Raw genomic sequence first — 27,189 nt, 5'->3', positions numbered from 1 at the left:
CGTTGATTGCTTGGCCAGGATATCCTGGAAAATTATTCAATTTTTCTCTATAATCGAAAACATAAAAATGAAGAGAAATTGATTGCTAGAATACCTTTTATGCAATTCAGTATCATAATTTTTATTTTATACTATTCATTTCAGTATCATAATTACCTGCTTTTCTATACCGGTTCATTATGCAACTAAAATGATGTTCATAACATAATGTTCATAACTCGGCAAGCCTCGTTGGATAAATGCACGACTCGTGCTGAAAAACCCTACTGCTTGCAACATGTTACATAAACAACTATAAGTCCATAACGAATTTTCGCGATGGGGGTGACAGCCAGAAGTGTATTTTGCAAAATATTTTTTCTGCTAATCAGCAAACTTTGCTGATTTTTTTGCGTGCTGATTGCATTCAGCAATACAAATTACTGAGTATCAGCAATTATTTTTCAACTTGCTGAACAATCCAGCAATTTTGACAGTTGATCAGCAACTTTGTGCTGATCTTCAGCAAAAATGTTGCTGAAATTCAGCAATTTTATTGTGTATACACATTGTGAGTACAACTTAACAAAGTTTCGTCAAGTGTCGTCGTTGCTTAACAAATTCCTTCGTGTTCAACTGTCAGCCCGATCATCGGATGTCAAAAATCCATGGTAAACAAAAAAAAACAGCTGATCGCATCTGTCTTGTGGATTGCCTTATTACCGAATCCATTAAGATCCCAGTGCACAGGGTCAAATAATTGTCCAAAAAGAAACCAAAATCGATCTTAAATTCATTAGTGTTAACAGATGTTGTTTCCTGAGTTCTTTCCTTGTAAAATAGTTGACCCTGTGCACGTATAACCTTTCTCACGAGTTGAAATAATTGACCAAATAAGAAATAAGCCATATGTTTTCTCAGCATGAAGCGAATCATAGCAACCTTTGATGGATGACGACCATAGCAGCAATTGTCAATTTTAAGATGCCCATGTATAATGGGGCTTTAGGTATAATCCCGTATCAAAAAATTTAAATAATTTAAGAAATTTTAAATAATAAAAAAAAAGTTTCGTTGAGGATAAAAATGTTTTCTGAAAATTTGGAATAACTTTGAATCCGTTAAGGGTGGTCTCAAACATTTTTTATACGTACAGCCAACAAACGAATTGACATGTCCAGGGATATCTAGTATTTTGGAACTTGTTTGGCTGACTGATAATTGAGCTTGTAATTGAGACAATGGCAAAAGTTGTGCCTCTTTTCGATCTGTTTAAATATATAAACTAGGGTCTTCTTTTAAAACAGTCGTTACCAGTGCACAGTGTATTATACAAAAATTAAAAATCTAAAATAACAACACGTATACATGAAAAGCAACCCAGAAGAGCATTCTATATGCAAATGCCACAAAAACGATAGATGGTAGACACTACGACCCTTGAAAAAGGCCAAATCCCTAGGCCGAAACGTCGGGAATGTAGATAAAAATCGTTCTTGATTCAAAGACTGAGAAAGCCATCCCCTTTCCATCAAGTTTCCAGTCGTAAAACCCCATACTAGGGTCTTCAGTTGGCCTACTGGTTAAGGCTATTGATCGCCAATCCAGAGACGGTGGGTTCGATTACCGTTCCGGTCGGCTCTCGACTCCCACGGCACAGTGAATTATTTTGCTTGCCTCGCAGTATACACATTCATGAAATGGCAGGCAGAGAAAGCCCTTCAATTAATAACTGTGGAAGAGCTAAAAAACAGGCGAGGCAGGCCAAGTTCCAGTGGGAACGTAAAGCCATACAGAAGAAGAAGCTTCTGTCTACCATACACTCTATGTCTGAACCAGCAGATTATAAAAATTGAATGTACATCGGGTTTCTTTCCATAAAACATCAGTATTCAAGCTATATTTTCATTTGCAGAAGGTTTTAAAATATTCTATCGGTGAAAATTTTTCCATACATTTTGTATGGGAGAGAAATTAACCGAAAATGAGGATTTCAAGCAAACTTGTATGAAAAACGGTCAAAAAGATGGAAAAATCAAAATTTCCCCGATAGAATATTTTGAAACCTTCTGCAAATGAAAATATAGCTTGAATACTGATGTTTTATGGAAAGAAACCCGATGTACATGCAATTTTCATAATCTGCTGGTTCAGACATAGCGTGCCATAGACATTTCCCATATTTTAAGTTTCGTCCTAAGAGTACACTCAGGAACTCCACAGAATAGTTCAGGGCCTACTAAGCTCATGCTGCACCCTGTCTGGCTAGATTGTCGGCGTTTTCATTTCCCTGAATTCCGCAATGGCCGGGCACCCAGTATAGTGCCACTTCGTTCCTACTGGACAATTGCTTCAGAGAAAGAATGCATTCCCACACTAGCTTGGACTGGCACGTGAATGCCCTTAGCGCATTTAGAGCAGCTTAACTGTCTGAGAAGATGCAGATTTTTGCAAATCTGTAATTTCTCCACCGGCAAGTATTAGCACACTCTAATATGGCTTGAATCTCTGCTTGAAACACAGTGGGACTACATCCCATTGGTATAGCTTTACTTATACCTGGGCCAAAAACTCCAGCACCAGTATTTTCCCCCATCTTAGACCCATCAGTATAAAATACAATAGAACCTGGACGTAAGCTTGGCCCACCAGAATCCCAAATATTGCGGCTTGGTTTAACCACATTAAAGGGAACATCATAGTTGGTCTTCGTTATCATCCAATCCTCTACTGTTTTAATATTTGAGTTTAAATTGAAGTCTTCGACGATCTTCAAATGTCCTACTAGATCACCTTCTAGCAGTTTGTTGTGACGCAGAAACTGCAGGGCACTTTTTGCCGCTTGTAGTTGAACAAATTGGTGCAATGGTAACATATTGAGAAGGGCATCTAATGCAACCGATGGTGTGCTTTTCATTGCCCCTGTAATTGATATACATGCAGAAGAAGAAGATAGTCAAGCTTCTATACAGTGGTACCGACAATTTTACCTTTGTCAGACTTCCCGTCTTGACGAGCAGAAGATCCTATTTTGAGCACTTAATGAAACAGACTAGACTTCATTTTTATAAATGGCTATAATATACAGGGGATGGCCAAAATGTTTGGGATAGGCAACTATTTTTTCTCTCACAAAAAAGTTCAACATGCTATAACTTTTCATAGAGTGCATCAAAAAATCTCAAATTTTGACTGTTTATCAACCTGTTATATGTGCATCATTTGTACAAATTTGGGCTCGATTGAATAATTTTTCGCGAAGTTAGAACCGTTCGGGTAAAACACTATTTTTTTGACAACTCATTTTTGAGCTGTCATATCTCGGAAACCAGTGAACCGAATAAAATGAAATTTTGAACGTACACTAACAATATACAAATGCTTCACAAACTATCAAAACATGGATACTTTTTGAACGTTGAAAAAAGTAATCATAGAATGACACTTTTTGGATTTTTCTCGAAAAAATGATTTTTTTTTAAGTCAATGTCAATAAATTTTAGTATTGATGTCCAAAGATTTTCTACTTCTGTTCTTAAGTTATCTTTAATCAGATATATAAGAGCCTATTTAGATTAAAGGAAGAACACATTAAGTGATTTTTGTGTGGCATTGTAAATTTGACTTATTTTGCTCTATGTGGGTATAAATTTCATAACTTAATTCGCCGTGGGAAAATTTTACATTTTATAACGTTGTATTAAGTATCAATATATAGTTGATAAACGTTAAAAAATTCATTCAATTCGGTTCACTGATTTCCGAGATATGACAGCTCAAAAATGAGTTGTCTAAAAATAGTGTTTTACCCGAACGGTGCTAAATTCACGAAAAATTATTCAATCGAGCCCAAATTTGTACCAATGATGCACATATAACAGGTTGATAAACAGTCAAAATTTGAGATTTTTTGATGCACTCTATGAAAAGTTATATCATGTTGAATTTTTTTGTGTGGGAAAAAAGTTGCCTATCCCAAACATTTTGGCCACCCTCTGTACATCAAATTCGGAAATATGTACTTCATTTTTGATATTTTGACAACTAAGTAAGAAACAAAGATATATTATTGTGATTTATTCCTGTTACAAACTCGAAAAAATGACCGGCCTTACGGAAATCTCAATCGTTGGGTTTGTTTTAAAAGAAAAATATCAGTTAAATTAGCAACTTTTACCGAACTTCGTTACAGATTGACAGGCTTGCGACTTGTTGTGTATGTTTTCCTTCATTTGAAAATCATATTTTTTTTTTCTTGTAAAATTAAGAAAAAACGGCTGCTTCTAAGTTTGAGAACAATCTCTGCTAATCACCATGTTGTGTTCCTATGCAGCAAAAATTTCTGGAAATTATACCCGACGTAAACAAGTTTGACATATAAGTTTATATTCCATTTTACTGAAATTCACATTAAACAAGCCCAAAGCCACCTCCTGAATAAATATATTTGCAGTAAAAAACAGCAGACACTACCAACATTCCTAATAAAAATGTATTATACACTGCTGATTAGGTGAACGATTGTATCATTCCATTCCATGCATGATCATAATGATAGCCCGAAAGGATTGTGAAACACGTTGTATCATATTTTTCTATTAGGAATAACTCATATGACTTTGCAAAACAACTGCTCAATATACTCTGAAACCCTGAAGGTGCGGGACATTTTATGAAACGGATTTTGCATGGTATGTCTAACAATGAAATAACACTTCACGAAAAATGTAATAAAGTTGACTTTTTCTTACACCAGACCAGATGGTTGTCACAGGTTACATCGATCATATCAGTAACAAATTTTGAAAACGACGTATAATCAATGGTGTAGCATTGATTATACGTCGTTTTAAAAAAAATTGTTACTGATATATTATCCATTTCTGATCATCACTTATGTTAATGCTAACTGTTTGTGAAATGATTCTTTCTTTCTTGATTTTCAGCCCAATGTCACATACAATTTTTAGCCATGTTGGTGAAACTTTTTCGTGAAGATAAATATTTTAGGTAAATTACACAGCGTAACAAAAATTAACTTTTGGTCTGTCTCAAGAGCATACTTATGTATCTCTGACAGATTTTGGACCGTTGAATCCGAATCCGGGCTCAGATTTGCTCCAGCACGTCACAATGTTGAGCTATACCTCAATTTATAAGGCAAAGTATGCGATTTTGGGCTTTTTTGACTACAAACCATTAAGCATGGAAATATTTTTTTTAACCAATCAAAGGATGAATTGGCCAATTAACATGTAAATTAACGACTCATCCTCCTTAAGTTGCATGCAAGTTTACATACTGATATAAAATGCTTAAATTTATCAAATTTGATTTGGTAAAACGAAATATTTTGCATGAGTCATTAATTTAGATATTAATTGACCAATTTATCCTTTGATAGCTTAAAAAAATATTTTCATGCTTTATGGCTTGCAGTCAAAAAAGCCCAAAATCGCATATTTTGCCCTATAAATTGAGATATAGCTCAAAATTGTGACGTGCTGGAGCAAATCTGAGCCCAGATTCAAATTCAGAGGCCCAAAATCTGACAGAGACACATAAGTTTGCTCCTTGAGACAAAAAAATGTTGCGCTGTGTTATTTGGCAAAAATGTACATTAAAATATATAAGGTAATTTTACGATTTTTTGTAAGTTAATATTATGATGACCAATTCGTCTTGGAAGATTTTAAGAAACGTCATAAAACCTTAAACATTTTATTTTGGTTTTATGATGGATCCAAGAACCTCTTCTAGTCTATTTGATTAGAAAATATTACTTTAAAATAAAAGTACAGATTCTTGTCGTCCTCAACAGCACACTATACGAATTAAATTTGAAAATTATCTTTATGCAATTCAATATCATAATTAATATTTTATATAACTCATTTTAGTATCGTAATGGCAAATTTTTCCGTACTGGTTCATTATGCAACTGAAATGAGTTGCATAATGAAAAATAGTTGTATAATGTTAATAATGCAACTCATTTGAGTTGCATTATGAATATTATGCAACTCAAATGGGTTGCATTATGAAAAAAGCATTGCATAAAATTTTGTATGGAACTCGTTACAAAACTCGATTTTTTCAGCACTCTTCGTATTTATCCAATTCGGCAAGCCTCGTTGGATAAATGTACGACTCGTGCTGAAAAAATTAACTTTTTGTAACTCGTCACATAAATAACTATTAAACTAATTTTTACGTTAAAATACACGTTAATAAAAAAAAAATAGTTTCCAGTGATCTGTTAGGATGGCGGCGCCATTAGAAGAGTTGGCATGTTACCATAGATACCGATGGTTGTTTGAAGCTACATTTCTCGCTTAGGGTGCTATTACACTCTTTGCCCAGACGCCAAATATTTGACCACTTTTGACAGATAAATTTTGGCAGGTGGTTTGGCTCTGTTTGTCCCTATTCGTTTTTCGAGAGTGACAAATATGTTTATTTGCCAGGTACACCTTGGTCTAAATTTAGCTGTCAAAAGTGGTCAAATATTTGGCATTGGTCAAAGAGTGTCATACTAGCTTTAGTGCTTCTATTCAAGTAGACCAACTTCATGTGTTAGTTCAGTAACAAATTTTGAAAACGACGTATAATCAATGGTGTAGCATTGATTATACGTCGTTTTCAAAATTTGTTACTGAGTTGATGTCTCGTGTAAGTACTAGCATGTTCCTTTGCCTGTTACCATAGAAATATATGCATGTCTCATTCACACGTCTCCAAGACTCACTTCATACTACGAATAATCTACCAGATCGAGCAGATTCTCAAACTTCAACTTTGCATGTCATACTTCCACCTTCACCAAAGTTAACTCCAATGCGAGAACATTTTCCAATTGGTTCTCTCATGTGGACTTGCTTAGACTGGCGGAATATGCATCTTTTGCTTACAACATCCGTGACCGAGCCGAGACCACGTGCTTTGTTCGTATACGTGTGCTTCCACCCGTTAACGTATGTTTGTATGAAACACCCCTTTTCCAACTGTGTTAGTATTAAATTAATAGATTCATAAGTATGAATAGCATACCGGCAACGGGTCGCTGTGGTAGTATATGGTTTGTTTTCATTTGGACAACGAAATTCAGCTGGTTTTAAGTATCATGGAGAGAAGAACTGCTCATTTATCATTCCTTGCATGGGCAAAATCGATTGAACTTATTTCAGAGCTTATTTTCTTCGTTGCTGCTTTGCCACAGGGAATGGATGTTCTCGCTTGATCAAAGATTCCATCCGGTGCAGGACTAATGATGATGAGAATGTGATGTAATTTTTCTTTTCTTTGGTGGGAAAATGACATTTCTTGTTCACATTGAATAAATTTCAGATAGATATGCAAAATTTAATGATGGTATGAACCAGTTATGATTCTATTAGGGGGATTAGGGGCATAATGGACACCCGGGGAGAAATGGACACCCCTGTTTTTGCCGAAACCGTTGATTTTTATGTAAAACTTTCAACGCATAAGTGTAAATGAACAAGTTATTGTTCTATTTTTCAAAAGTACCATTTATATTCCTTCAAAATAACCAAAATATCATTAAAATTGAAGTGTGTTCTTCATATGGTGGAATTCTTATAATTTCGAAGCAGCAGCAAATAAGGCATTACGAGTGATTGAGTGTGTCCACCATACAAACAAGTGTATTGTTAGCTCATCTACATGTATACGTAGAGTTAGCAATGGATGAAGTATTATATTTTTGATCAGAACACACTGAAAATAGCAATTTCAATGTTGTAGTCTATTCGGGGCGAAATGAACACTGGCAATTTTGAATGGATGTACGCGCGTTGCATACTGTTAGGCGATTTAGAGAGTTTGAAAAATTCAATCCGATTATTTTAGCCTAAAATTTATTTAATTAACTTTGAAGTTGTGTAAACTCGTCTAAGATGGAGTATTATATTATGTGGTATTGATCTCCGTTGGCAAATTACTTAACTGGTCGATATTCTCAAAGATACAGCATAAAATTTGCAGGGGTGTCCATTATGCCCCGATGGGTGTCCATTTCGCCCCGTACCTTTCCTGCCAGCCCCAAAAAACACACGGTTTTCAATTTATTACTTCTTCACAATAATGACATTCTACCTGCTGTAAATGATTGAAATACGTAGGAAACAAGTTAAAGTTGTAAGCCAACCGATAATATGTTAAGTTTTTGTCTGTTATACAGGCCTAACATACTCATTTGCTTAGGGTGTCCATTATGCCCCTAATACCCCTACTATCATTGATAGCCATTAAAATCGCGATGGTTTTATGGGAAATCGTACTAAAATTCATCGTGTTCGTAAACCAGGCGATTACACAATTGATTCCATAACAGCGATTGATTCCAATCCTTTTTTTTCAGTCGTAAGCACGATAAAAAATACAAAAATAAGAATCAAAACATACAACGCATTATTACTTTGTGTTTAATTGTTTTTTTTTTTTTTTTGATAATTTCATTTTCTTATTAAGACAAAAATAAGAAAAAAAAATACAAATTGTTCTTATAATAAGTTTGAGGTAATTTGAAAATGGAAGCCCTGCTCTTAAAATGCGAACTAATACACTAGTTCTGATTTAAAATTAAGTTTTCTACTGAAATTTTGCCCCACTATATATTGATTTCACTAGATTATATTATACAAATATTTGGTATAGTAGGCCTGCATTAATCAATCAAATCCTGTCCATCCATTTATTAAACATTCGAGTTCTGTTTAAATATTTTTTTATTTAGAAAAGTCGTTTTTGCTATTATTCAGTCAATTTTGACAATTTGTACATACAGTACTAAATATCCGAATGCGAACATTCCAGTAAATTGGTTCAAAATTGGCTGAGTTATAGCAACAAAACGAGCCGTTCCAAAAACAAAATATAAAAAATAGAATCGAATGTATGTGAATTATGCAATTCTTAAAGTATAAAATGAACATACCCTGTATACTTGTCGATGTAAAGTCAACAGCAACTGCAATTAGAAGTAAACATAATTTTACTATCTTCGTATGAAAGAAAGTGCTTTTGATTTTTAACTGAACAACGAATTATTATATTATTTATTAAATGTTCTGAAATAACTACGGCAAACATTTTTGCTTCGGTGTTCAGATAAAAATATACCGTCGTTGGAGGTGAGAATGGGCATACAAAAGATACTCAAAGATTGTTTGTTGCAATTGAAGTAGGAATAACTTTTTTTTTGGTAGGTATACTCTTCTATGTTGTTATGATAGCTTAGCAAAAAAGTAGCACATAATAAGATTTTTTTTTACTAAACTATAAACCGAAAAGTTCGTGAAGTTTTTTAAAATAACCTTTGTATATGGAATTACCATTTTTAACCATCATTAAAGATCCTAAATTTAATGACACTTCTCAACAAATTTCCATAAAAGTTCGCGCTATGGAATGAAATCTAAAATTACCCAAGGTTTTGACCCTTCAGAGAGCCATAGTGAAAACATTTTTAAAAAATATTGTGGCACGACACCACGGTTTAAAACCAAAGTTTGTATAAAAACTAGTAGAGGAATTACAGGTTGTATAGTGAACAATGTTGTGTTCAAAATACTCTTACTTACTAAAATCGGGGTCCCTGATTACGAATATATAGCTAAAGATAGGCAATGCCCTAAGAATCGTGTGTCGTTAACCATAAAAAATGTTACCTGTAAAACTTGTTGCCATATTTTTACAATCCTGGAGTAAATCATTGTTGTTTGTGTGTTTATTTATTGCATTTAACGTAAGAGTTACCGTAAAAGGGTAACATCAATCCGCGGGGTAAATCATATTGAGGGTATTCACAGATTAAACAACAGCGTAAGTCATGTATATCTGATTACTGAAATGTTTCATGAAATTGAAATGAAAACTGATTGTTTGAGAATGTATCTTTTTCAAACATTCGAATACATATCATACAATTTAAGGTTCAAAGTAACTGTATTGAATCGATATGGCATCCTAGAGTTGAATTTCATTTACGAAACAATTGAAATACTCCTTTTTAATAAAATATGCGATTTAGGATTTATTGATGTTAGTCTTTCAATTCCTTCAGGAATTGCCTACCTTTAGGAGTTTTTATTATTCTTAACGTTGAACTTTTCGTCATTGAAATCATCGTCATCATCAAACATTTGAACGCAGTTTTTTCGTTCAAAACAAAAGTTTTTGCTACCGCCAGTCGGGGTGACATTGGGCCTGGGGGGTAACTTTGGGCCAAAAATCAAGAAAGATGTTTCGCTCAAAATACTAAAATTTATCAAAGTGATTATCAAAAAGTGGATGGTAAACGGTAAATATAACTTGCGTTGTCCATCCGATGTAGAAAAAAGTCACATTTAGTTAATTTTCTATTAAGAAAACTTGATCTGAATTTTATGGTTAGGCGTACTGTACAATATCGTAGTTTTAAAATGCCCAGCAGAAAACAGCTGAAACCGAACATGTAATGAATTACTGTTTTCTGGGTGTGTTGGGTAGTTGTTTTAAAAAGTATAATAAATTTTCTTGGTTTTGTATACTATTTTGCATGAAAAACTTATTTACTCAAGCTGTAGTACAAATACTTTGTTTTGGGGGTGACTTTGGGCCATATAAAAGCAATGCAATCAGCACGAGAACCTTACAAATGTGAATTAAAACGACTGAGAGCATTCACATTTTTTTATGCATAATACGGTGAAAAATTTTGGAAATAAATGTTAGATTCATGCAAAATTAAAATTCACGCATATCAGTTAATAGGCAGATGATTAAGAAATATTACTTTCGTCTTTTGAGAATGTTAGTTGGAGTTATATTTATGGGATAGCGGATATATTGTGTAGGAACGTTGATCGTTTACAATGGATGTGGTAAAATTGTCACGTTTGTTTGTCTGTGATGTTATTTTGAAGTGACTAGACACTGATGAGTTGTGGGCAAGTATCTATATATTTGATAGTTTCGATTTTCAAGCGATATTATCTCATATTGAACTGTTTTGTTTGAATTTTAGTGTTTGGCCCAATGCCACCCCCTAGAAGGGGTGGAATTGGGCCAATTTAATTTAAGTTATATCATTGTCAAAATTAAAGTTAAAGCATTTTCACTTTAAATAATCCTAAACAGTATAAAAATGAACGTGTCTACCGAATACAACATTCATTTAGAGCTAAAACATTGTTGTAACGACCTACAAAGAGATGTACTATGCAATTTTGGCCCAATGACACCCCCACTGACGGTATGAAAATATATTCACCGTACTCCACATGAGGAATATAATGCAGTGAATATATTTTCATGATCCTTGTTTTGATTTGCAGCGAGAAAACTGCTTTTTATTTTCCGAAAAATGATGACGAATGCTTGAGCCTTAACCACTTAACCTATTTTACAGCTCTACAAACCACATCTATGTGTTAAAGTTCAAGCGTATAAAGTAATAACAATAAAAAATCAACAAAAATCATGCTGTTTTGGCAAGCAATATTATTGTTTTCATAAGCATCGGTGCAGTTCGCGGTTTTCGGTAAAGTTTTTTGGTACACCCTTGGCTATACTTTAACATTATCGGTTACATGGCTTAAGGAAATTTTAAGCCTTTCATAAAAAAAAAAAAAAACAAAATAGTTTTTAAGCAACAAGTTTCGAAATTATGATTTTTGCAGCATGATTTGTTTATTTATCCAAGGAGGCTTGTTGAGTTGGACAAATGGGATGCGTACTGAAAAAAAAGTTTTGCAACGAGTTGCATACAAATGCTTCTGCTGTTAAATGGATTTCTTTTAAATAACAAACTTAAAAAATAATGCAAAATCCAAGTTTACGATTAAGTCAAATGCAGATTGATGTATTGAATTAGCGTATTTATTCACTGCATTCCAGATGGAGAATACAATACAGTTAATACATTTTCAACACAAACTCTCTCTCTTCTCTCTTGTTGGCGTAACGTCCTCATTGGGACAAAGCCTGCTTCTCAGCTTAGTGTTCTATGAGCACTTCCACAGTTATTAACTGAGAGCTTCCTCTGCCAATGACCATTTTGCATGCGTATATCGTGTGGCAGGCACGAAGATACTCTATGCCCAAGGAAGTCAAGGAAATTTCCTTTACGAAAAGATCCTGGACCGACCGGGAATCGAACCCGTCACCCTCAGCATGGTCATGCTGAATACCCGTGCGTTTACCGCCTCGGCTATATGGGCCCACAACACAAACACAACACAAACATTAGATGTGTTTTGAACAAGAAAACTACTTTTGAATTTTCAATGTTGTCGATGATATCAATGACATTTTCTTCAACTTCTCATTTAAAATTGCCAGTACATAAAAGTTGGTAATCGAGTGAGAGAATCTCGACTGATGGAGGTTTAATTATTCCTAAAACAACCCATGGAAAGTTAAGGGGATTAAGGAGTTTAATTTTGGAGGACTGCGGAGTTACATGGGATTCACCTACCATTAATGAGAAGGGGGAACAAAACATATTTTCATTTGAACTTAATAATATGCATTGTTCCTTTTAACACAGCGAAAATGCAGGATGTTCATCATGTCCCACCTAACCCTAATGAACGAATGTGCCCTAACCCTAAATCCTAATCCTACTGAATGGATGTGTTACTAATTATTTTTGTTTATACACCGTGTCCAATAAGTTCTCATACAAAATCAAATTCAATTCATTTCACATCTGTAATAAGGATTTTCAAAGTAAATTTATTTATTGAAAGGCCAACTAACATACATTAAATACAGCATATGTTTCGGAAATAACTGCCCTTTATCCATCTCTGCTGATCGCTTATGTGTCGTAAGTCCATATCAGCTGGCACGCACGCCATTTCATTGGTATTTCGTCGTATTTTAACGAGTAATGGTTTTAAGTTGAAACAAATTAGATTTCTGTCCTCCCCATCGCTAGTAGCAACTATGACCAGAAGAGAAAAAAATATAAGATCCTGTATTGGTAAAGTACGGAGTCGTTTTATTTTGTACAAAATAAAACGTAAATTAAACAAAAATGCCCATTTACCTGTTTCAATTAAATTTGTTGTGTTAAAGAAGTATGGATGCATCTTATCTGGTTGATTCACACCATTCTCACTTATTAAACAGGCTTGTATTCCTATTGTGGTAAAGTTTGTCCAAAATTTACGTTTTATGATGTTTATCTTTGATATAACGGTTATTTTCATGAAAGTCAGACCAAGTTGAGCTAACTTGCAAATTTCTTACCATATCATCACCTAAATTGTATTGTTTAAGCCTTAGTATATCCATTTGGTACATAACTTGGGATACAAACTCAAAATTTATTCTTATAGACTCTATTTCGCTACCGTATAATGAAAAACTTTTTGGATATTTTTCTTGCGTGCCGGAGAAAACTGATTTCAGAAAATTGAAGTGTACTGCTAGGCTTATAAAAACAAATAGAAAATAAAGTTATTCTAAACCGTATGCTTTATTTAATCAGTATTTTGTGGCCTTTCAATACATGTATTTATTTTGGAAACATGAATCACATATGTGAAATAAAATGATATTTTCTTAATTTGTATTTTGTATGAGAAGTTATTGGACACGGTGAAGAATCTTGCATTGTTTAATATATTTTGCTACCGCTATTGAGTGTAACTCTCCACTCTCATAACTTTTTTGAATCAGAATTGATGAAACAATGTAACTTTGTTATTGTTTATTGAAAGATGTTTTATACCGGATCCTACAAATTAGCATATGACCCATATAGCCGGTTATGTCTACGTTTTGCGCATCGTGTTTGTAGTTTGTTAGGGATTTACAAGGGAAAACATACTTTATTGCATTTGTCTCATGAGAAGCTCGAATTTTCCTAAAACCATGTAACCGATAATGTGAAAACATAGCCTAGAGTGTCCTGAAAAACTTTGCGAAGACACCGAAGTGATCTGATGCTTATTAAAAAAGTTATAGCGTTGGCATTGCTTGCCGCACAGCATGATTTTGTTGTTATTGTTATTCCTTTACGATCAAAAACGATCAAACGATCAAATCTGACTATTTTTTTTTTCTTTTTTTTTCCTCATCTGTAGAGCCTTTTAACCACTGCGTCCATTATTTAGGAATATTGTGGTATGACCCATAATTAATTTGATGCTAGTCAAGTATCCTGTCACAATTGAGCTGTGATGGACTGACTATACATGTCTATTGTTGCTCCTCCGTGATTGATCTGAGCTGGTACCTATTGCACTGAGATCCAAATAAATAAGGGCTGGGCAAGTTTAGCAGCTGATATATTTTCGATCAACAATGGCGCCGGCCACGTCCTTATAGTCAGTTGGGAAGGGAAAGGAATGTTAGAGAGTGCTGGTTGTTGCTACTAAAGACCGAGAGCACCTCTGCATCCCCACAACTAGCACGGACTGCGGTATTTGTTAGATGGAAAGGATGGGAGATCTTGGAGTCACTGTTGGGTTGGTGATGCGATCCATGGATTGGGGATGTTCGTAAGATGATAGATTGTGTGGTGATTACTATGAAAAACAAGCGGCACAGTTCGCTTTTGGTTGCATAACTTATAGGCGTTATATACACTGTGCTGTGGAATTTGGAAGGAGCGGAAACGAATTTTTGCAATTCGTTTCTAGTTCTAGCGATGGCTAGACTTTTTCAACTTATAACAAAAATGCAAAAAAAGGATGTTTCAATTATTGCAATGCGAAAAGTGTAGACGCAACCGATAATGCTCAAATTTTGTGCAGTTAATCAGGACCCGAAATGGAATCAAAAAAGCTTTGATCTGAGAAAACGGTTTCGATGACCCACGCTAATATACACTTGCAAAATGGTCATTGGCAGAAGAAGCTCTCAGTCAATAAGTGTGGAAGTGTTCATAGAGCCGAGCAATGCTGAGAAGCAGACTATGTCCCATTGGGAACGTAACTTCAAGAAGGACTAATTAGCATAAAATTTCCTCATGTCAATAGAACATAGAGTTTACCTGTGTTACCACTCAATATGCAACGGAGAAGCAACATTGTGCACATGTGAAGCCATATAAGTTTAATCGACCATGAAACATTGAAGCTGAGCAACGACATTACACTCAAAATCCGATTATCAGTGTGTACGAAGTGCTACACCCGAAAGGAGGTATAAGCAGTGGACCAATGAAGGATTTTTCGTTTGACGAAAAGTTTCCCCCGGATGGAGCGGGAATCGAACTCTGTGGCACTCACAATACGCCTAAACGACTGACGCCGCTAACCGCACGGCCACAAAGCCCACAATAGGGTGCAAAGAAGTCGAAATTTAAAAAAAAAATGTTTATTTTTTCTTTCAGGATTTGAGTAAAATGTGAAGTTCGAATGAGTGCCATCATGCATTTGTGAACATGATCTTTTGTTCACATTTTTTTTCTTGTTGATTTGCATCGTTAAAGGTTGAAAATCAACTATGGTGAATTCAAGGTATTATGGCCATAACTGGTACACTGAGCCTAATTGTTGGAAAACGATATAACCACGTTGATGGATAGTACAAATTTAATTACTGTGAACGACTGAAGAAGTAACATTTTACTAGTGGTGGGACTCATTTGAGTGCACGTTGGAAAGGTAGAACGTAACGTTTTTTTTTAACTAACATATGTTTGGAGTCCCATATAGCCGAGGCGGTAAACGCACGGGTATTCAGCATGACCATGCTGAGGGTGACGGGTTCGATTCCCGGTCGGTCCAGGATCTTTTCGTAAAGGAAATTTCCTTGACTTCCTTGGGCATAGAGTATCTTCGTGCCTGCCACACGATATACGCATGCAAAATGGTCATTGGCAGAGGAAGCTCTCAGTTAATAACTGTGGAAGTGCTCATAGAACACTAAGCTGAGAAGCAGGCTTTGTCCCAATGAGGACGTTACGCCAAGAAGAAGAAGAAGAAGATGTTTGGAGTCCATTAGATATGTACAAATATATATGCTAGGCCAAATATTCGCCATGTATAATGAGACCTTGAGTTAGATTAGTGACATTGAAGCAAATGAATTTAAATTCAAATTTTGATACTGATTTAACATTAATCTCGGTTTACAATTTGCCGAGAACCCAACGGTAGAATATGCAGGCCCGGATTACGGATTTTGGGGCCCGGAGTCCGAGCGGATGCGGAGGCCCCTTGGCGATAAGCATAATTATTTTTCTTCGTTTTCAAACAGTATTTGAGCTATACGAAATATAAAGTTGATGTGTAATTACCAAAAAAGGTCTTTGTGGGGGGCCCCAAAATGTGTGTTTATGGATTGTAGAAGGCATAATAAGGTAATATTCAATACAACTTACCAGGACTACCAAGGAAGACTGAGGAATATAGTACCCGCCTATTCGCGTCCACTCGGGAATCTGGAGGTGATGACCAGTCTCGCCTCGAACACCATCGCCCTGAAATTAAAAAGTAAAAAAAAAAAATGTAAGATTGTAGATTGTAAATGACGCAAATGCTATATAACATTATTGTGGTTCTGACATTGACTTTGTTTTTCTTTTGAAAGTAATTTTACTCATTCTGATCAAAAAGCATGAAGAAATTAAAGTGTTCTTACATTTCCATAGCGAGTAACCATATTTTATTACATATGCAGCAAGTACCTGAGCTCAACAATAAAATATGCTATCATTACTGACTTTGATTAGTAAATGTTTTCTGGAATCCGATAACAAATTAAAGCGCAGAATACAATAATACAGAATACATTGAAGTCTATATCCATCCATAGAAATAAAAATGGAATGGTGTTTGTATGTCACAATTTGGCTCGAGGACAGGTAAACGGATCTACATAATTCTTTCACTATTGCATTTGTGCAGGGGTCCGACGTGTTCGTAAGATAAAATAATTACAAAAAATCGACTGGGAAAGCAACAAAAACGGGAAAATATGAAAATCTAATTTTTAGGACCATTTTTCTCCAGCACTGCGTGTTAAAAACATTAGGGTCATTATGAGCCAGACAGGCACGCTGAGCGTGCACTAAGTGAGCGGGGTGAACTTGAGCTAATGCATGAATAAGGATAAGGATTGCCGTTTCCGGTCGGGGAAAGTTTCTCGACTCCCTGGACATAGTATCATTGTGCTTGTCTTACAATAGACACATTCATGCAATGGCTGGCAATGAAAGTCCTTCAATCAATAACTGTGGGTGGAAGTGCTCAAAGAATACTAAGTTGAAGAGAGGCAGGCCAAGTTACAGTGGGAACGTAGAGTCATAGAGAATAAGAAGAACAAGAAGAAGAAGAAGAAGAAGAAGAATAAGAAGAAGAAGAAGAAGAAGAACATACAAACCAAGGTACGAACTGATTTTGTGAATGTGCAACTAGGTATTACACATTTTTGTGTGGTCTGGAAATTATGCACTTATAAGTAGATCCTACATATTTCAGTGCTGAGCGGTTTTGACGTGAGGGGCGGAAGTTGCTACGAGTTGAGGATGCTTCCTTTTTAATATGACAACTAATCGAATGTACCATAAAAAAATTAACTGATATCGAACTGTGAAATCAATTTAATGCTGAAATCAAATCATGCTGTCGATTTGCCTGTAATTTTATGTTGATGTTGAAACTTGTTGAAGTGTTATGAGGTTGTTAGAAGCGGTACTCGACACAACAATGTGCGATTGACTTTTTTTTATTGTTATGGGCAGTTCAAGAATGTTATTAGATAACATGCATTTTCTTTTTTAACTTAGCATGAAATCGCGATGCAAAAAGGCAGATTTCGCTCTTCTTGATGATAATAAAACTGCATGGATGACGCCGGCGATGTTGTTGCCGGTTTTCTTGCCGTCGCTGTCGTCGTCCGTATATCATAATATACCCCACTAAAAGGAGGAGGGATTGATTTAAGGCCCTACCTGCCGCCCAGTAAACAACTTGCCGGAGCACTTGCCGTCTCTTTTTAACGTCGTTCAAATGTCTCGAAATGCGCCATCCGACCGTCCATCCATCCATCCAAGTCCACATTCGCTGGTGTGCGAGCTTGCTTTATCTCATACTAGCGCGAGGCGACTGCTTTTCTTCTTCAACGTTGTATTTGAAAGAGCAAATAACACCTACCCTACTATCAGCCATGCATGCATATGGACCTTGTTGCTGTCTTGTGCGAAACAGACAGCGAGAGAGTAAGGAAATTCTCGCCACCTTTGTAAGAGAGCGAGTACAAAAAAAAACAACCTTACATATACTAAGGAAATCATCAAAATGAAACTTGCGCACAATTGGCTCGATTCCGCGATTTCGGTTATCGGCAACCTTCTTGCAGATGGAGCTGTTCTTAGTGTTGTCTTCCTCCCAACATTCCGATAATACTATCACTACCATTACTTACCTCACCTTATCCTTAATACAATGCAGCTATGCAGCTTTGCATTTTTTCTTCTTGGAGCAGATAGACCCTCAAAGGTCTTTCATAAAACACATGTAAAATTTCAATAATTTTCAATAATGATTGCATTTTAATTATTTATTTTTGTTGTTGCTCAGAAATGGCCGATGTCGGTATTATTTTGTTAGGGTAAATCGCTTATTATTGCACACCTTAAAAACACGCCGATTGTTGCACACTACATGCTTTTCTTATGAAATGTGCTACAATTGGCGATTTACCCTATAAGCTGAAGTTTTGTTTTTTTTTTTGCAAACTTATCAACGGTTAGGTGGCCAGTGTCCACAACTGTCGAATGAATGCTGTGTGTGTGCACATTTCAACTGAGATTCTACAGCTTGTTTCTGTGCGATCGATCTTCTCTGAATATACATAAGTATACACAACTTCTGGTAATGTGAATCCAGTTTTATGCGTTGGCGTCTCACGTTTGCTTGGATCTGAATTCGATGCATTGCGCTAATTAATCATATTTGTTATCATTCGAATGGCTGGTGGCAGTAATATAATGCAATTGAATCAGCAGCTTAAGCAGCTACTCAAATTGGTGCATTTTCAGAATGGAAAATATTGGAAAAACATTATCATTAAACTACAACCTCATATCATACTAATAGCTTTTAATAACATAAAGATTCAACTGGATTTTTTTCGGTTTTTACAGGCTCTCCCTGTCTAGGAGATCAAAACGTATAGTTTTGCTCTGCCCGACGTTTCGGAGCTTTGTATTTGGCCTTTTTCAAGGGTGGAACGGTAGACAGTTAGGGTGGAACTGTCTACCGTTCCACCATTGAAAAAGGCCAAATACAAAGTGATGAAACGTCGCGCAGAACAAAAATATCTGGTTTGATCCCCTAGACTGCGAGAAATAGTCGAAAAAATAGTTATTAATGCAAACTTGCAAAATGGTGATTTTTACTGTACATTTATCCAACGAGACTTGCCTATGTCCATATTTATTTTATAAACGGCTGAAATTGGATAGTTATACTGCCCCCACTCGCAAAACAGTCCCATATGAATAGGAAACCCAGCAAAGATGGGGCTGTTATGCGAGTGGCGGCAGTATATTATATAATCGAAAAGGGTTGTGTAATGTGCTACATTTTCTGTTTCATAATGAAATGATGGACGAAGAAAGCCCTTTGATTTATAACTGTGTAAGTGATCAAAGAACACTAAGTTGAAGAGAGCCAGGCCAAGTTCCATTACCATTCTTTTGTTAAGGTACACCGGGGCATGTGGAAACGGCTGGGGTAAGATGAAACAGCGGATTAACGTGAAGTTAAATGATAAAAACTTTGAATATCATAACACATAGTGAACTCGACCAGCTGTGTGTTTTGTTTCCTCACATATCAACCGGTTCCATAGCCTAGTGGTAACGTGCGAACCTGATCATAAAATTCTTGGTTCGAATGCGGTTGCTAACAGAAACTTTTTTAAATTGCAAATCGGATTCATGGTTAAATTAAATTGTTGAATTGAAACGAAACTCAGTTTGCACAAATTTAGTTGCGTTGTGTATTTAAATTGACCCTGCAGAATAGTAATTTCTACCGCAACTGTCTTACAGCACATGGCTGACGGTTTTAGGCCAGTCCAATTTTTCAAATTTGTATAAAGAGTAGACATCGGTCAGACTTCTGCTATCCCTTCAAAAAGGATTATCCTATTAGCACAAAAATTTAACACAAGTTTTTCTATATCCACCATCCTACTTGATGTACCCGCCTCTCAATTGAATATGTGATGTTTGTATGAAAAATAAATATTCCTTAGTGGGCGTAAAATGGGCACTGAAATTCAGATGATGATTAACCTGGGCTTGTTAGGGGAATATCTGTAAATAAAAAGAAAATCGCGTTAAGTACTGTTCCTTTGAATTCCACTAAGAATTTGCATCCTTTGACAGATACGAAATACGTATCTGTCAAAGGATGCAAATTCTTAGTGGAATTCAAAGGAACAGTACTTAACGCGATTTTCTTTTTATTTACTGAAATTTAGGTTTTTTCGATCGAGCTTAAATTTTGCACAGTTGATATGGGAAATTTATTCTTATTCTTATCAAAATTTACATGGAAGAATTTACCATTTTAAAAGCACGATTTCCCCAACATTTTTTTGCAGAAGCACTGGTAATTGTCTGAAATATGCTGATTGATTTAGATCTGTAAGAAAGCACGATTTCTCAAATATTATTCAACAAATATCCACGTAATACCCCATTAAAACATTAGCATCTTTAAAAGGTAAAGTTTTGTTTCTATTATGACATGATCATATTTCCTCATTAGGATGACACAAATTTCGATTTTCTCTTATGTCTAGCCACCCCTCGGTATTTTTTTTTGTCGAAATTCAACATTTTGAGGACGGACGCAAATAAGTTATTCAAGACATTTTTAGGAAGGAGAAATTAGAGTCTTCCAGGAAATTTCTTAACAAATCCGATGAGTTCAACGATTTTGTCTAATTGTTTTTCAAATACATTTATTATTTATCATCCTCCTCTTGACGAGTTAACGAGCTGTCACGATGAAAGAAGAAATTGGGATGTGTTATGGCTTTATGGAATAAAATAATTCGACGGTTTTTATTTATATTAAGTTAATCCGTGTTTCAATACACGGTTTATATTGGGAAATATAAAAAAATGGAAAAACTCTAGCTCCTGTATACTTTTTAAGTTCCATTTTAGTTCCTCGTCAACTGTGCAAAATTTCAGATTGATCGGGAAAACTATATTTTAGCGCCCGTTGGGAGACGAACCAGCCAAGGGCTGAAAGTCTCTTTAATAAAGACAAATCAATCAATCAATTTAGCGCCCGTCATTTTTAGTTTTTCCTGAGGAAAATTTACTTCTTCAAAGAAAAATCGCTTGGGGTCACCCCTTGATCCCTTAAAGTAAGTCGATGAATGATTTCTGTAGAAAACTCCACGAGGCATCAGACCTCCGATGTGACGATCGTAGAAAAATAAAGATTGATCCTTACCCGATCGATAAAATGAAGGGATTGTATTATTTTTTTCATACATGTTAAACAGCGTTGCCATGCTATTCGGCTTTCAGTCAATAACTTTTTTCAAATTCCTTAGATCGCTGTGCGGTGTTCGGGGGTGGGTTCCTCGTAAAATCCAACAGAAATCATTCATCGTTTTATTTTTGGGGGCTAAGAGGCAACCTGTGGATATATCTTTGAAAAAGCGATTTTCCCCATAATAAATGTGGCTCCATGGTCGTGCGGCTAGGGTCACCAAGCTCTTAGTCGCATCGTGCTGAGGAGCGCGGGTTCGATTCCCGCCGCAGCTGTCAGGAAAAGTTTTCGGCTGTGCCACTGGGCGTTGCATGCTAGTCCGTTGTCTAGTGTCGTGCTTCCTTTAAAGAGCGAAAAGCTCACTGGAAGCATTGAATGTGTCCGTGTCGTTTGAAAATTTAAAATGGCTGGCGCGAAAATATAGTTTCTCCGATCGAGCTGAAATTTTGCACAGTTGATATGGGGCCATAATGGAACTCAAAAAGTGTACTGGAGTGGAATGTCTTTTTATGTCCCATGCTGATAGGTAGGGTGCCTGTACCAGTTATCGCACTACCTAAGAAAAACTATTCCTACAAAAATAAGAAGATGACCGACGAATGTAAACAATACGTCAAATGATTGATTTGTTTCAATACTTTACAGGAAAAATATAGAAACGGAGCCAAAACTACTTTTAGTATTTATTACGGCGTGTGCCAATGATAGGAACCCTGTACCAGTTATGGACACATTTGTTAATTTGGGTTCCACTTCGCACTATTTACATGCATTCCTTATGGGAGTTGCCATAACTGGTACACTATGGCGAAATAGGGTGCAAGGAGGCCGAAAAGTTAAGGAAAATGATTTATTTCTACCATAATTTGAGCAAATTGTAAAGTTTGAATGATTGCAATCATCTTTTGTGATCGTGATCTGTTGTTCACGATTTTTTTCGTGTTGATTTGTATCTTTAAAGGTTGAAAATCAACTATGGCGAATTTGAGGTACTATAGCCATAACTGGTACACTGAGCCTATATACTAAACATAAAAAAGAAGATTTTGTACACACCAAGAAAATATCATGTAATTTCAAGTGTCCTGAACCTGACATATACGAGTATCTTCAAAAACACAAATTTAGAGGTTATAACATGTACATTTACGTCTTTCAAGACACCCCAAAATAAAACTTATTTTTTCTTAGCGTCTAGCAATCGCTAAAACCGATTTGACAGATAAAACATAGAAAAGTAAAATATTGTCATGCATGGGATTCGAACACCGGATCTGCTGATCGTGAGCCACATCTCTTGCCTCTCGGCTATTTCAGCGAGTTAGAAGGTGGCTGATGAACGTGATACTGATTCAACGTTTCTGGTGAAACGAATTTGTTAACCAACCAGCACTTACATGATGCGCGTAAAATTGAGTCCAATTTGTGATTCAGTCTTGAAAACATTTACGTTTTTTGGTGATTCCGTTTCGTTGAAATTTCAGAATTTCTAAGTGTGTACCTTCGATTACATCCGATACAACTCAATGTATGTCAGCATCGTAATTACCCCAGTATTGGCTTGAGGCTCTCACAAAGCTTTCAATCTGGTCTTGGTAGATGCTTTGTGAGTAACAGACTCCGATCGTCGGAAAAATTTTCGTACTCTGTTCATTCACTCTGCCATGGAATAACGAAACTAAGCGCGCCTCGAAAGCACAAACCCGTTTAGACGGTTGCTGGCTAGTCAGCCATGTTTGCTAGCAAACGTACCTACCAACCACCAGCATGACGACGTGGTGTCGTGACCTAGGAGGCAGAGGCATTCTATCTCACCCGGTTGGTCATCTCTCGTTTACCGCAATGATGCCCCCGCTAGCTGGCTAGCCGGTGTGGGGTACAAAAATTGATGACGGATTGAAATGATGCGCCGATAATATTCATCCGATAATCTGTGTCCATCAGATATAACTTTGCATGCATCACTTTTATGAATATAAGCACATTCAATCACGCCAATAGAACGAGGCGTTTGTACCATAGCGGGATACGCTTTATGCATATCTGGGGGGGTATAGTATAAAAGGCGATTTAACGAAATGAATCTAACATACTTCAACTAAAATATAACGATTTGGCTCGCGAAAAGGTCAACAAATTCACCAAATTCTGTCGTTGTTTTATTTGTTCACATTTCCGACATGTTTGTGTACGGAAAGAATTTAAAAAATCAAGTAACCATGAAAGCAAAAACATCGCGAAAATATATAGTATCATTTACTAGGGACTCCTATTCATTAAAAAAAACGCGATGGGGAGATTTTGAATCGATATTCCCAACATCATTGTTTTTGATTCGACTATTTTTTTGTTGAATAGACATAAGGCCCCATTTAGCCTATAGGTTAAGGCTATGGATCGCCAATCCGGAGTCGGCGGGTTCGATTCCCGTTCCGGTCGAGAAAATTTTCTCGACTCCCTGAGCATAGTGTATCATTGTACTTGCCCCACAATATATAAATTCATGCAATGGCCCTTCAATTTATAACTGTGGAAGTGCTCAAAGAACACTCAGTTGAAGCCAGGCAGGCCAAGTCCCAGTGGGGACGTAGAGCCATAAAGAAGAAGAAGAATATAAGGCCCCACTAAGTTTGACCGACGTGATACACAATTCGACAAAAATTAACCCAATGCTGATACAGAGTACGACGTTTTCTGAGACAGTTAGCTCATCATGTTTTCTTCGCAACGGAACTGTGGTCAGAATTAATTCGTCTTTGAACAAGGCAAACTTACTTGTGATGAAATATTAATTTCATGACTAACAATTGTTGACACTTTTTACTCCGCTCTCTCGCTCACGTAGGTTGATCAGGAAACAAAGGGAACACACAGTGTACATAAAAATTGATAAAACCATTTTACAACTCATTAACTTTGCAATCGGAAAAGTGTGGAACTATGTGTGGTTACATCACACGTTGAAATTTTACGAACGCGGTCAACATATTGGCAGCGTGAGTCTATCAGTTTGTTCTATTCATCTTTTTATATCTTTACTAGACAAACTTTGATTTGCGTACGGCATTTTTGACTTCCAAAGTTTAACTTCTCAAGCAAAGTTCCCGTTAAAAATAAATAAAATCATCGATTTTCTTGAAAAAAAAAAATACACGTTTTTGCCTCACAAACGACTTGAATCATAATGGTTTATCACGAATTTGATATAGAATAAAAAGTTTCCAAAGGGATGCTTATTTGATTCGTAGTGACATTCCAAAAATTGTTACCAAATCCTAAATGTTAATGAACAAATATTTCCATAGATTTAAAAAAAATAATTCAAATATTTCAAGGATGCATCCCGCGTTTTACGTATGGTAATCCAACTAAAACATTATTCATTATTAATATTTATCTTCACTATCGAGATTTGCAGCCCTCAGCTGCATTAAAACATGTTTGAAATCTAATTTTTGATTTTGTTGATTTGGGGTAATATTGATCATCTCAGTGAACATTATTCGTTTATGTTAAAGATACTCTTACTTACTCTACTTACTTACTTAAAGTTCTTGATATCCAACATGTTCCCAAAATTCAAACAAGTTATACATTCTTGTATTATTTTGGAATTTAAATCCTTAGGATCGTGAAAATCGCCTTAAGGTAAAATAATCTAGCTTCAATTACAAGCAACATCGAAAAATGAGTAAACATGTTTTCTTAGGCCATCGTTTGTGGTTTTAACAAAGAATCTAGTCGGGCTTTAGGAGCCTATTTAGCGACAATAGTTAACATTCTTACCTTTTTTTGATTTTTTGTTTTGGATTTTGAATCAACTTCTACAACTTCCCGAAAAACTCTTCCAGTTTAGGACTCTGGATACACGGGTACCTGGTCCACAAGGATCTGGAGACAGATTGTCTTAAGATACCGAAGTTGGGAACATACTTTACTCAACGTTTATCTTAAGATTCCGATAAGACAGAAGATTAGCGTCTTCGGCAAAATTATTCAGCAGGTCTGACAACGGCAATCTTGGTAAGAGACTCGTCCACTACATAGGCAACGCTCAAAAATATGCAAGCCCCTGTATCTGAAAATCCTGATGAGATAGAATGATGCCATCTTCGGCGAAGTTTTTCGACATGTAAGAACTATCTGATAATTGAATATTTAGTTTCTAATTTATCCGTTAGGTGGCGCTTAGTGTCAAAAAATGCCAAAGTCGTATATCTCGAAACTCTAATGTGCTAGAAGTGAGACGTTCTCAGCAAAGTGGTTCAGCAGGAAATACTATCGGCATCGTCGATTGCTTCGAGATTCGTCCGCTAGGCAGCGCTAGTGTCAAAATATTTATAATCCTATATACCTCTGAATCCTGATGAGATAGAATGATACCGTTCCCGGCAAAGTTGTTCAGCAAGCTAAGAACTATCTGACAAATAGGTCTTTGGTTCGTAATGAAACGATCTTTATTAGGTCGCTTTATGACAACACGGTATCCCTAAGCGTCGATAGAATGCATCGTAGTCATCTCATTTTTTGAGGGAATCTAAGTTTTAATTTTTCACACATCGAGAAATGTAATAAAAAAATGTTCGATCTGCACACCTATTAGATATATTTCAGGTGATTGAGCAAAAAGAAATATGTACATTTTTACGAAAACTATAAAGTTTAAACTATCAACACAGGCAACAAATTGTCGTATGACGCAGTAAAATATATCATTATTTCAATTACCAGGGTCAGATTTAAAAAGGCAGTTGGCAATGACCTCGGGCTAAAATCTCTCATCACGAATTAAATGTAAAACAAGCGAAAACAAGTATGTAGTGTAGAAAGCACCTCTTGCTTTAATTTTTATCACAAGAATAAACGTTAACTGTCAAAATTCCCTAGATGTATTTTAATGTCGTGTATTAGCTAAAGGAATAATTTATTCAAAACTAAATCTATTCAGAAATTTTTTATCTGTGATCGTAGTAGTTTCACAATCTAGGGTATTGGTTCCCTTATTAAGCATGTGGCTCTCATTTTCATCCTACAAAAAAAAAAAAAGCAAAAGATTGAAGCGCTGTTTGTTTTGTTTCTTATTTTGTATATTTTGTTAGAAGTGAGCACCCATGAAAACAAAAAGAACGGAATCAATCGGTGCCGTAATCGCTTGTTTTCGAATAGGATGAATATGGGAGCGTAAGATTACTGATGGAACACATACCCTATATGCTTTTCAGTATTTCATTAAACAGTTTTCATTCTTATTTAAGGTTAATTAGAAGAAATTTGCCTAATAGCTGTTAATTTCCTACAGTTGTGCGAGAAAACAGTCAATATTTCATAAAAAAAATCCAGTTTTGAGTATGAAATATGTAAGGCCACTTGTCACTTGGTGTTGTGGGTCCAAATAACGATTCCATAAAATATTTTTTTCGTAAAAAATAAGATGATTTTAATTATGAATATAGCGTGAATGGGATATCAATAGCCTTCATGCTAAATTTCACCTTCTGAAAATATCACACTTGATCAAAACCTAGCAAATAATGTTTGGAACAATTTGGGAAGGGGAACCTATTTTAGGCACATACTGCTATAACTCAGTCAATTTTTAACTCATTGACTTGATTTTTGGACAGGATTTTTTTTTTATTAAAAATGAAGTCAGAAAATCCATTAGATCTCCGTGCAAGAATTTCCGCTAAAAATAGAAATAAATAAAGAAATAAAGACATAA

The 27,189-nt window shown here is 35.7% G+C and overlaps 1 protein-coding gene across 3 annotated transcripts in view; it reads right to left on the bottom strand.

Annotated features, from left to right (window-relative positions):
* Positions 1-27,189, bottom strand: part of LOC109405285 (homeobox protein homothorax) — a 534,195-nt gene that overhangs the window by 221,485 nt on the left and 285,521 nt on the right. For 2 of the 3 annotated variants that reach the window (XM_062850402.1, XM_062850455.1), the window contains exons 8-9: positions 16,325-16,423; positions 8,939-8,971 (exon numbers count right to left, since the gene is read on the bottom strand). In XM_062850402.1, the coding sequence (XP_062706386.1) occupies positions 8,939-8,971; positions 16,325-16,423 (132 nt within the window). The remainder of the gene's footprint in view (positions 1-8,938; positions 8,972-16,324; positions 16,424-27,189) is intronic. The other variant, XM_062850504.1, reaches the window with a different exon arrangement.

Source organism: Aedes albopictus, chromosome 1 (assembly GCF_035046485.1).
Source record: "Aedes albopictus strain Foshan chromosome 1, AalbF5, whole genome shotgun sequence".
Classification (NCBI taxonomy): Eukaryota; Metazoa; Arthropoda; class Insecta; order Diptera; family Culicidae; genus Aedes; species Aedes albopictus.
The sequence above is the reverse complement of the archived record's forward strand: the minus strand, read 5'-3'. Positions and strand labels throughout refer to the sequence as shown.